The 12,755-nt window shown below is 41.7% G+C and overlaps 1 protein-coding gene across 1 annotated transcript in view; it reads right to left on the minus strand.

The window, feature by feature from the left end:
• F5 (coagulation factor V) overlaps positions 1-12,755 on the minus strand; it is a 31,462-nt gene that overhangs the window by 18,426 nt on the left and 281 nt on the right. Inside the window, exons 2-9 of the mRNA XM_080612471.1 lie at positions 11,472-11,594; positions 7,398-7,610; positions 6,151-6,294; positions 4,916-5,137; positions 3,996-4,161; positions 2,059-2,236; positions 965-1,067; positions 369-580 (exon numbers count right to left, since the gene is read on the minus strand). Of these exons, the coding sequence (XP_080468597.1) occupies positions 369-580; positions 965-1,067; positions 2,059-2,236; positions 3,996-4,161; positions 4,916-5,137; positions 6,151-6,294; positions 7,398-7,610; positions 11,472-11,532 (1,299 nt within the window). The 5' untranslated portion in view covers positions 11,533-11,594. The remainder of the gene's footprint in view (positions 1-368; positions 581-964; positions 1,068-2,058; positions 2,237-3,995; positions 4,162-4,915; positions 5,138-6,150; positions 6,295-7,397; positions 7,611-11,471; positions 11,595-12,755) is intronic.

A 12,755-nucleotide genomic window follows, 5' to 3' on the forward strand; every position in this document is an offset into this window, starting at 1 on the left:
TCAGTGATGACTGAGAATGTCAGTCTGAGTTATATCTGTTACAGACAGACACCAGCTCATATCTGAATATCTTTACAGTGTGAAGATATAATAGCAGCAGAAAAGTTTATAATCAAGTCTAGAAACAGACTTTCAAGTCAGGTTGACCTTTTGTTGAAATGCTGCTCTTGCCAAGAAAATTAGAAAATAATTCCTCTACTGCTGTGGATAGTTAGAGGACTGTTTCTTCAAGTAATTTGTTTAGGATCCTGCTGGTGTAATCCCTCTCTACATGACAGTTCTCTAAGGGGAGCAAACCCAAATTCACTGAAGATCCAGTATTATTACTAGAGTAAAATCTATCTATAAGAGGTTGCCAAACATGTTACCTGCACACCCTTCTGATTCAGTGCTTCACTTTTACAAATCAGAAGTGGGCCAATCAGTCCAGAGGCTATATCTTTCTCAATATCTACAGCACTATGATACAGCCTTGTAATACATTGTGCATCCTGTGCAGTGGGTTGGTCTGTTTTAGCAATTTTCCATTCGTAAGTGTATGTATTCCCTGGTTCAATTCCTCTTCTCTGGGTGTCATTGCCTAAGGAAAAATAAGGAAGAACAGTAATGATACAAAATTAGAGCCAGATCTTTACATAACGTCAGGCTGCACCTTTTAATGAAATTGGTGATGTTACACCTTTTTAAGCTACCTCTGAGGTAATTCTTGTTCAGCATGAACTTTTGTCTCTCTCTCCAAAATCACAAATAAGAACAGAAAACTAAGACACCAAAAAAGGGTATTTGTCTATAGTTTGCAGACAATACCTTGTTTTCTCTATAAGGCAACACAACAGGTCAGCAGAGGCAGAGCATAGAATTGCGATCTCCCATTCACACACATGCTTAGCCACAGCATCTTCAAAGCAATGAAACCCTCCACAACAGTTAATGGTACGCAAAATATAATTCACAAATTCCTTACTGGCAGGATCCAGAGGATAATTAGCTCCTTCTGCATTCTTTGAAAGTGTCACACCATGGAAGTAAATGCTGTAGGGTCGACTGGCCTTATTTTTGAACACAACCTATATTGATAGGCAAAAATGAATTTAGTATTCAGCAAATCCTTGCCAGAATACATGACAAAAGCTTCAACTACAGCAGAATTTTCCTGGTTTCAGGCCAGAAAGTGCTGGAAAAGCAAAGGGATGTCTTCAATATTGTCTGATAATATAAACCCCACAGTCTAAATGCTGTTGGTACCATGATGCTGGGCTTTGTAGAGCCCATTGAGTAAAGTTTAGCTTCTTACACCTGCTCTCTGGAAAAATCTAAAAAGAACACTCATTTCTCCAGCTACAAGGCACACATTACCTCAGGGAATATGAAGTTACTGATTAAAGTTCTTAAGAACTTTCAATATGGGAGAAAACAAATTTAAACAGATTTTAAAGCAAATCTTTTCTCAGATTCCAAGACCCAAAGGGATATAAGAGGAAAAGGCAAAATGTCCTGCCTATTCCTGATGAAACCAGGAAAAAAACAAGAAAGAAGAAACATGCTAAACTCAAATTCAGAGTCACAGAGTCATGGTAGCAATAAAAGGTCATGAAACTTTGTGATGCATCATTAAGTGACAACAGAAAGACAAGTGGATGTGATAGAGGGTGTTTCATTTCATAACTCCATGAAAGAACATTTAAGGATGAAAACTGAGTACAACTGTCTAAAACAGGCAGAAAAAGATAACAACGTAAGCAATGAGAGGCCCATGAAGCTTGGGCTCACGTTCAAATTTTTTCCATTTGGATCAGTGCCAACATATATATATATATTTTACAAAGAGTGTTAATGAAGCGTGTTTATTTTGTAAAATAAAGCACCATAGAGGGAATGCTGAAAAATTTAAGCTAAACCCATCACTTGTGATCATACCTTTTAACAGGGCCAGTATTTGTAACATCAGCTATATTTTTTGACAAAAAAACCCCCAAACAAATCAAAGTAGTTCTTTTCTATCTCTACCCAACAGAAAATTATGCTATAGTATAAATAAACTCTGAATTTGTTACTTACTTTGACATTGTCATGGAGTTGAGCTCTGATAATAGGGCCTAAGATTCCAGTTTCCTTGGGGCGAGGATTTTCCAGACGTTTAGTGAAGCTGGCATCAGTATATTGCCTAAAAATAGCCTTTTTATACTTTTTACCAATGAGATTTGAGAAGTTGTCCAAGTGCTGTGCTTTATAGTGTCTTAAAAATAAAGAAAAAGACAAATGATCAACAAAACTTGAGTAGTGACATCTACTGGAATAGAGAATTAGTACTCAAGCAACTGGTAGAAACCTCATTGCTTGAAAAAAAATCCAAACCCTAAACTAACCTAATGCTCTTTACCCCAAATTCTAACCTAAACTAGGTAAAAAGGAGCTTGGAACATTTGTTTCTGTTCTAGTATCACATAGGATCAATTAGTGTCAGAGTTTACATTTCATTTAATTGGGCACACATGCAAGAAAGAAAGAAACTGAAGCAGCAGCTACATTTTCAAGATTAGATAGCAGAAATCACCATTCTCCTTTAAAAATGGCATTGTTGAGCATAGAAAAAATAAACAATTTGCTTACAGGAGTAAAGACTCTAGGAGAGGCAGGAACAGCTAATCTTAATCCCAGTCAAGCTCCATACAATAAGCAGTGCTACACTCAGGTTTAAAAACATTATCATTGTTAATGCTGATAGCAAAACTAGGATATTTACCAGGAAGTAACACAGAGTAACATAGTTGTTCTGGTCACTTGCATTTCAAAAAAAAATGACTGAGCAGGGATAAACTCTAACTTTGACCAAAGAAGCGCTGAGGTGGTTAAGTAATGCCATGTAATTAGCAGGGAAAGATATAAAAGCTTGCTCTATGCAGTCCAAGAGCAAGTAAGAAGAGACAAAGATCACGCCAAAGAAGAAGAAATACTTAAAGTGTTATGTGAACACTATATTCTATGGAGATATATGAAACTGTAACTCCATACAGGGTAAGAAATTTGCCTTGTTCTGCTTAAATCCTTAAAGGTTCTTATGAACATCAGCTTGTAAAGTTACCAGTGCTCTAGCAGCGGGGAACTGAATTTGCAAATTTAACCTTACAGTGCACTGACGGCATTGTGTTTCCAACCCTAACCATTCTATGATTCTATGACCTCATGTATATTACAGAATTCCTTAAATCAAACGTAATAGCCCAATACGCTTATTTATTATGACTTTTACTACATTTACACAGGTGTCATGCAGAGATCATTTATAGACACCTCTCTTTCTTCTGTTCCCTAAACAATTTATTGTACTGAACTTTAAAAAACTTTAATTCTCCAGAAATATTCCCTCCCTCTCTTTGCCTTTCTCTTAAGGATTGTTTCTTTCAGCAGAATTCACATTTAAAAGTAATTTAGGAAACAGGCTTGTATGCTACTTAAGGCATTTCATGAGTCATTTTCTTCTTTTGAGCTCCCCATTAGAGGCAAAAGAAGGTGTCCACTTTTGGGCTCTTCAGCAAAGAAAGCCATTGACAGTGTGGTGAGAGCCTGGTGGAGGGCCACCAAAGTGATTGAGAAGCACCAACAGATGACATAGGAGCAAAATCTCAGCTTATTCAGTCATATAAAGATACAGCTAAAAGAGCATCTTCTTTTTATCTTCAACTATCAAATAGGGGATTATAGAGAAAACAGAACCAAATTCTTCTCAGAGTTGCATAGTGAAGAGATAAGACACAATGAACACAATGTACAACATGAGAAAGTCTGAGCAGGTAAAAGCAAAAACTTTTTCACTCTGAGGTTGCAAAGGTGCCCAGAGAAATTGAGGAGTCCCCATCATTGGAGACAATGAAAACTTGACTGAATATGGGTCCTGTGCCACTTTGCTGTTGGGTCCCCAGAGGCCCTGTCCAACCTGAATTATTCTGTGATTTCATATTAACATTCTGTATTATGTTGGAAAAGTACTATTTTACCTGTCAAGGCTATCTGGAATATTTGGGGCATAATCCCAAGTAACTTCTTCTGCAGCAATGAAATATTCCCAGCTGTTGACCATACGACGTTCTTTATAGGAGAGACGACTCTTCTTCACCTCTTTGTCCCCACAGTCTCTTATAGTGAGGTAACCATGCATTCCAGCTAATTGGGAAGAAACAGTACCACAGTGATTTTCCATTTTATGAACCCTTACCACTTCAACTCATTTCTCTTTCCTTTAGCTAAGTAAGGCTGTTAGCATGTGTTTGTTCAGCTGATTGCCATCTTTTCAGGCTTGAAAGGGCTGAATCCCTTTAGACTATGTATAAACTGTAAGCCTTCCAAGGATCCCATAAGAATCAAATGGAATAGAGAAGCTATCTCAACTAGCCTTCTTTAAAAATATCAGCTCAACAGAGAGAAAGCTATTCCCCCATATCCTGTTCAGGGTTTTTCCCCCCCCCAAGACATGCCTTCCAGCTCTTGTAAGAGACATTTCTGTCATGCTTTAAAACAGAATTCTGGTCACTGCTGAGAGATACCCACTTTCAAATGATGAACAGCAAATGTTTTCATCCCATTGAATGGCCCTGAGCTGTTCCCTAGGAACAGGTGGTTCCTTACTCATTTATAATGGTGCTTATCTGAACAGCTCAGAGAGACTTAGACACTGGAGTACTGATTCACTGTTGCTCTGTGATCTGCACACAGCAATAAAGGAGCAGATAAAAGTGCCTTTTAGTTCATAATGCACTTCTCATTCCAACAGAATGCCCTGGTCTCCAGTGGTTTCTGAGTGAAATAACAACCATCTGAAACGCAGTAACTGTACCATTGCAAAACAGCAGAAGCCATTTGGGACATAAAGAAGAGAACGACAACTCCACAGTTGCCTAATAAATAGATGTTCCCTTGCCTTGCAGGTGCTTCTGGACAAGAGAAGATATGAGCCACCTTCCTTCCTCAGTCACTGTCATGTTTACTGTGGTTGATGCTCCTCCCAGTAGGTTAACAGTAGAAACTCGTCGTTGTCTTTGCTCCATGGACTGGCCATTGATATGAATGGAGAAAATTTCTGGCTTGGAACTCATTCCTATCAAATGCAAGCTAACGTTGTCATATGCACAAGCTTCTAAATCTGAAAGAGACACCAGAGTAGGGTTCAGAACACAGACAAATCATGCAAGTTTCCTATGCACACTAGGTCTATAGTGAGGCTTTGCTCAAAACTTTAAACAAAAATAAGTATCTGACTCCTGTGATCAGTGTTTGTAACAAGAGGAAGTTTCAGAAGCTTGCGAATGCAACAGATACCAAAATCCTCTATGTCAGTGGCAGATAGGTGTTTAAATCTTACAAGCAAATGACAACCTGAGTTATAGCGAGGTGGGAAAGAAGGAAAAACATCAGAAGCTGATTTTGGAAAGCTGATTTGTCCTTGTTTAGAAAAGAGGAGGAAAGGGGAGGGGAAAGGGGAGGGGAAAGGAGAGGGGAAAGGAGAGGGGAAAGGGGAGGGGAAAGGGGAGGGGAAAGGGGAGGGGAAAGGGGAGGGGAAAGGGGAGGGGAAAGGGGAGGGGAAAGGGGAGGGGAAAGGGGAGGGGAAAGGGGAGGGGAAAGGGGAGGGGAAAGGGGAGGGGAAAGGGGAGGGGAAAGGGACTTAAAATAGTCTTTTGTGTTTGCTCAATGGACCGGATAGAGATGTGAAAGTAGCTGCTTAGGAGAACTAGGGGAAAACACTATTGACAGAATAGCCCCATTACAACCTTCCTAGTCTTCCCACAAGGTAACTGACTTTCCACTTCCAGGAAGTTCTTCACTTAGTATGTTCTAAATGCTGTAAAACCAGCAGTTCTCTTAAACACATCACTCTTTCCCCATCAGCTGAGTAAAAAGTGAGGTTTTTATGTTTTTAAAGTCAGTAACCCTGTTCTTTGTGCAGAACTCTTCTTAGAAGTAATCTTGTTGTTCTTATCAATGATGACTTCCTTCCAGCAGCACAGTTTCTCTTCTAGGGTTTAGATGCTTACAGACATGTTCTAAAAAAGGCTGTAAATCCATGCCTCCACATTCCTGTTCCCTTGCTCAAAAAGGAAAGGTAATACTCAGTCTTCATCAATGTTAAGTTTCCTTTCACATTAGCCTTAATAGTACCTGGTAACGTTCCATCAGTATAGCCATTAATTGTGTACTTGAGGGATGCTGATTTTTGCCAACTTTTGTCTTCATCAAACACACCAAACATCAGTACATACTCCTTATCAAAAAGTTTCTGTGACCCATCCTCATTTAGGCTTCCTATGACAAAGAAACAACAGGTCTTGGTTTGAAGCTTAAATAAAGTAGTTTTCATATCAACGTAGTGGCATCAATATGTATTTAATGAGGTTGCTTCACCTGTTAGTATGCACTGGCTATGCCTGACCAAAAGAAGACCTTAAGGATGCTTGTAAAGTAATTTTGTTTCTGAAAGTACTTTTGGGTTGGGTAACCATGAAAACAAAAGTCTGTAATATTCCAGAGGAGATTAAACAACATGCAGCAAATTGTCTCAGGACTATTCTGGCAATATGTTGTAGGGATTGCCTTAATGAATGGGAGTGCTAAACAGCTGCTTGTCCACAATCAGATGCTGGCCCCTCTTTTGAGACCATGAGGCAAGGAGAAGGATGATGGCACAGTCACCTACAGAGCAAACATTGCCTTTTCAAGCTACACTGAGGTCATCAGCTCCTTTAAAATGCTTAAAGGCAGCCACTCAGCAAACAACCTTTACATAAACTTTGACAAATACTGCTGAACTGGATCAGTTATAAGAAACCATCTAGTTGAGTTTGTGATACAGGTGTGATTTCTATCAACAATTATAATTAATTCTGGACATGCCACACAGAACACGTGCGATTTTACTGGTTCTTTCTGCAGACTGCTCACATCAAAAACTTCCATTTGCTACTTTCAATACACAGTCCAGGGCTAAAATAATGTCCCCCTGAACTGCATGAACTAAAAATTTGGGAGCTTGTGGATTATTCTACTTAGGAAGAGACACTGGCAGTGGAAGCAGTTATCTTTAATGTAATCCTTCTTATGAGAAGCTCTAGGGCAAGAAATTTAAGGCCATGTATTTAGCAGTAAAGCAACTGAAAATGCAACCAGGTCAGGCAAATGTATCTAACAGTAGCATTCTCCGTCCATCCTATAAATCTAGGATGGATGGATCTGCATGAAAGCTGGCATTTAAAAACTTTAACGTCTAAAAGAAAGATGTTAAAAACCATTTACTGTACACTCCATGTAAAGATGTGGAAAGGAAAATAATGTATCTTCCCCATTATCATACAACTTTATTAAGAAATGAAACTATGCTACCTTATAGTAGTCTTAAAGCATTTCATTACCTTTCTTACAGATAAGCAGTGCCCCAATCAGACCAGAGTTAAAATCCATTGCCATGTTCTCATGAGAATAATATGCATAAGTAAGACAAGGAAGGTCAGCTTCTCTTGGACCAACTTCTTCCGTTATATCCCACACATACGTGTAGACCTGGCCTGGAAGCACAGCATCATCTCGTTTTTCTACAGATGATGTTTGGTCATCATACAGGGAGCCTGCCAAGAAAAGTCAGTAGAGTGGCATGAAGACAAAGAGCAATTAAAGCACCTGGAATATTCTCTGACAACCAGTTCATAAAACCATTGGGCAGACTAGCATTGCCTTGCTGCCTCAGACCTTTTGTGCACTGAGCATCCAGGTGGCAGTAATGGCTCATATCTATACCTACCATATCCAACAAATCTACAATATGACAAAGGCGAGACAGAATCAAAATCCTAGGTGCAAAAGGCACATTATAGTGTGTCTTTTATTATAAAGGTAGTCAAACTGAACTGCTTATCCCTTCCAACAAGATGTTCTGTTCAACTCCATGTTACAAAACTTCTTTTGTACCAACACAACAAAGCCTTTAATAAATTTGTGAACTGTAGGTCAGAGCTCCGGCTCAGCACCCTGGGCAGGGCAATCTAAGAAGTATGTGAAAGCTCACTCTGTGCTAGCCAATTTGGTCACAGTTTATGATCTCTTTCTGCTAGTTTCATGAGGGTTTCAGGAGCAAAACACCACAAAGCTAAGAATGAAATGCTGAGTATCAGAACAACATGATCAGCACTGTTACCTGCCTTTACCAATAACACCCTGATGTAAGCTATTGCAAGGGATTTGGAAAAGTTGTGTGGTTTTTTTTAAGACCTGTGTTTAAGAGTTTTCATGGCCTCACAAAGAATATTTTGCAGTTATACATGGGGGTTGGACCAGATGACCTCCAGAGGTGCTTTCCAACCTCAACCACTCTGCAATTCTATGAAACAGTATTTGCACACAGGTATCACAGTATCACAGTATCACAGTATGTTAGAGATTGGAAGGGACCTCAAAAGATCATCTAGTCCAATCTCCCTGCCGGAGCAGGAACACCTAGATAAGGTTACACAGGAATGTGTCCAGGCGGGTTTTGAATGTCTCCAGAGAAGGAGACTCCACAACCTCCCTGGGCAGCCTGTTCCAGTGTTCCGTCACCCTCACTGAGAAGAAGTTTCTTCTCAAGTTTAAGTGGAACCTCTTGTGTTCCAGTTTATACCCATTACCCCTTGTCTTATCATTGTTAGCCATTGAGAAGAGCCTGGCTCCATCCTCATGACACTCCCCCTTTATATATTTATATACACTAATAAGGTCCCCCCGCAGTCTCCTCTTCTCCAAACTATAGAGACCCAGCTCCCTCAGCCTTTCCTCATAAGGGAGATGCTCCACTCCCTTAATCATCTTAGTTGCCCTGCGCTGGACTCTCTCCAGCAGGTCCCTGTCCTTCTTGAACTGAGGGGCCCAGAACTGGACACAATATTCCAGATGCGGTCTCACCAGGGCAGAGTAGAGGGGAAGGAGGACCTCTCTCGACCTACTGACCACCCCCCTTCTAATACACCCCAGGATGCCATTGGCCTTCCTGGCCACAAGGGCACAGTGTTGGCTCATGGTCATCCTGCCATCCACTAGGACCCCCAGGTCCCTCTCCCCTACACTGCTCTCTAACAGGTCGTTCCCCAACCTATACTGGAACCTGGGGTTGTTCCTGCCCAGGTGCAGGACTCTACACTTTCCCTTGTTATATTTCATCAAGTTTCTCCCTGCCCAACTCTCCAGCCTGTCCAGGTCTCGCTGGATGGCAGCACAGCCTTCTGGCGTGTCAGCCACTCCTCCCAGCTTAGTGTCATCAGCAAACTTGCTGATAGTACACTCAATTCCCTCATCTAAATCATTGATGAATATATTAAATAATACTGGTCCCAATACTGACCCTTGAGGCACTCCACTAGATACAGGCCTCCAACTAGACTCCGCCCCGTAGACTACAACTCTCTGGCTTCTCTCCTTCAGGCAGTTTGCAGTCCACCTCACCACCTGATCATCCAGACCACACTTCCTCAGTTTAGCTATGAGGATGCTGTGGGAGACTGTGTCAAATGCTTTGCTGAAGTCAAGGTAGACCACATCCACTGCTCTGCCATCATCCATCCACAATGTTATTTCCTCATAAAAGGCTAGGAGGTTGGTCAAGCACGACTTCCCCTTGGTAAAGCCATGTTGACTGCCTCTCATAACCCTCTTATCCTTGACATGCCTTAAGATGGCATCAAGGATAAGGTGTTCCATCACTTTTCCAGGGATGGAGGTGAGGCTGACCGGTCTATAGTTACCCGGGTCCTCCTTCTTGCCCTTTTTGAAGACTGGAGTGACATTTGCTTTCCTCCAGTCCTCAGGCACCTCTCCCGTTTCCCAAGACTTGGTAAAGATGATGGAGAGTGGTCTAGCAATGACTTCCGCCAGTTCCCTCAGCACCCGCGGGTGCATCCCATCTGGACCCATGGATTTATGGATGTCCAGATTGCTCAACTGGTCTCTAACCCATTCCTCATCGACTAAGGCAAACTGCTCCAGCGACCTGACTTCATCTGAGGTCTCAGGAGTACAGGGCTCTTCAGGACTGCCTCCGGCAGAGTAGACAGAGACAAAGAAGGCATTCAATAACTCAGCCATCTCTGTATCTTCTGTCACCAGGGCACCCATCCCGTTCACCAGTGGGCCAACCTTGCCTCTGGTGTTAGTTTTATCTGCCATGTATTTGAAAAAGCTCTTTCTGTTGTCCTTGACCCCTCTGGCCAGATTTAATTCTAAGGAGGCCTTAGCCATCCTAGCTGCCTTCCTACATCCTCTAGCAGCAGCCTTATATTCCTCCCGAGTGGCCAGCCCCTCCTTCCATGACCTATAAACTCTGCTCTTCCACTTGAGCATACCCAGCAGTTCCTTATTCAGCCACGCAGGTCTCCTGGCCCTCTTCCTTGACTTCCTACGTGTCGGGATGCTCTGCTCTTGAGCTCGGAATAAGCAATCCTTGAATGCCAACCAACTATCTTGGGCCCCTTTACCTTCAAGCAGCCTTGCCCATGGGATTTCCCCTAGCAATTGCTTGAAAAGGCCAAAGTTTGCCCTGCTAAAGTCCAGGGTTGCAATTCTACTTGCTATTGTACTGGTCCTACCACACAAGATCCTGAATTCCACCATCTCGTGGTCGCTGCAACCAAGGCAGCCCTCAACCTTTACTGCTTCGACCAGCCCCTCCTTGTTAGTGAGGATGAGATCCAGCAGCGCTCCTCTCCTGGTTGGCTGATCCACCATTTGGATGAGGAAGTTATCACCCATACACTGGAGGAACCTCCTGGACTGTGGCTGGGTTGCTGAGTAGTCCTTCCAGCAAACATCAGGGAAGTTAAAATCCCCCACGACGACCACGGCCTGTGACTGTGAGGCCGCTCTCAGCTGCTTGTAGAAGGCCTCGTCAACTTCCTCACCCTGATCTGGTGGCCTGTAACAGACACCCACAACAGTATCGCCCCTGCCAACCTGCCCCTTAATTCTCACCCACAGACTCTCAACTCGCTCGTCCTCTGTCCCTGGACAGAGCTCAGTACATTGCAGCTGCTCTCGCACATAAAGAGCAACCCCACCACCCCGCCTGGCTGGCCTGTCTTTCCTGAAAAGGACATAGCCCTCCATGAGTATATTCCAGTCATGCGAGCTGTCCCACCACGTCTCTGTAATTGCCACCAGATCATAATCTCCTGACTTAACACAGGTCTCCAACTCCTCCTGCTTATTCCCCATGCTGCACGCATTGGTGTACAGGCAGTACAGGTAGTTGGTCAGGAGACTCTGCATGTCAGATGAAACTCGTATTTCTGGTGTTACACTGATGAACAAGAAAGGAGCTAACAACAGGTGTGAAGTTTTAATCCAGGATCAACAGATACTTGTGTTACACATATCCTCAAACACTGACCTGAGCCATTCTCAATATTTCATGTAGTAGTCTGCAAGTAAATGAACAAAATACAGATTTTTTTCCTAGTATTTACCTTCTGCATTTTTGCTGTACACTATGCCTTGGGGATGAATACTGACCGGCTTGTCAGCCATATTCTTAAGATGAACTACTAAAGTATCTCCCACTTCAGCACGCAGAGTTGGTCCCAGAAGTCCTGTAGTTATTCAAGATAAAGAAAATGTAAGCATAACAGTGTGTTTAATGAAATTAAAAGTTTTCTGTTCCCGGTGAGGGAACATGAACTCTCAAAGTACAAGTTGCTAAATTAATACAGGCAGAGAATGTACCACTGCAATGAAGATTTATGCTTAACAAGGCATGTGGGGATTTAAAACCTGCAGGCTTATAGTCAGGAATGTTATAAATTGTGTATCTGGCAAAGAGCACTTAGAAATCACAGGAAAATGGTAGGCTTCAAAAAAAAAAAAAAAGAAAGAAAGTTATTTCAAGATACAGAAAATTTATCAAAAGGCTCATGTTGAGCTTCATTGGGAATTTCTAGGAATCATTCACACACAATTAACAGTTTTAGGAAGGCAGATATTTTATAGTTTAAGAGTTTGGGGAAAGGCATTCAAGAACATTTGAGTAGCAGTCTCAATGCCGGAGGTCACAGAACAAAAGATCTTTCAAAACCCAAGTGTTACCTAAAGAAATAATAAATTTCATGATGCAAATTTCTTGAGGCATTGCCTGCTAAAGGTTTCAAGAGGGTCTTTTATCCCCACTCCCCATGTTGCAAAAATAAGCAATGGAAGAGATCTGCTAAAACAACCTTCGTCTTATTTGCCTCTTTTCTTGTAAACCATTCAGTAACTTTCTTTCTCTGAAAAGAAAAAAGCAGTTTCAAATAACACCAGAGAACAAAACTGGAAGGAATCAGATCATAGATTAGGTCTTTCAGGGCAACTTGTGAAAACTTGCCATCGCCAGCCTCACACACATTTACTTTGAAATCTAAATCTGAACATCTAATATCTGAAGTTATATTATCTATTAATTGGAAACACCGAAACACTCTATATAAGTACTCTGCATAAGTACCAGAACACAAGTACTATATTTATGTATGGCATAAGTAGAAGAACTTGCCTCCAAACACTTAAAGGGTCTTCAAGCAGTAAGAGATGCAAAGTCAAGGGGACATTTTTCACTCCCAGCCTGACAGTTTTTCTTTTCCTTTCCAATGATTTATCAGAAAATGTTTAGCCTCAGGCCTTATGCTCATTCCATGGGAATTTCTAGTGTCATCACTGTGACTCTGCCATACCTGTCTAAATGTGTACAGGAACTCACCTCAGATGCTGAAAACAAA

This window comes from Psittacula echo (genome assembly GCF_963264785.1).
Source record: "Psittacula echo genome assembly, chromosome: 3".
NCBI lineage: Eukaryota > Metazoa > Chordata > Aves > Psittaciformes > Psittacidae > Psittacula > Psittacula echo.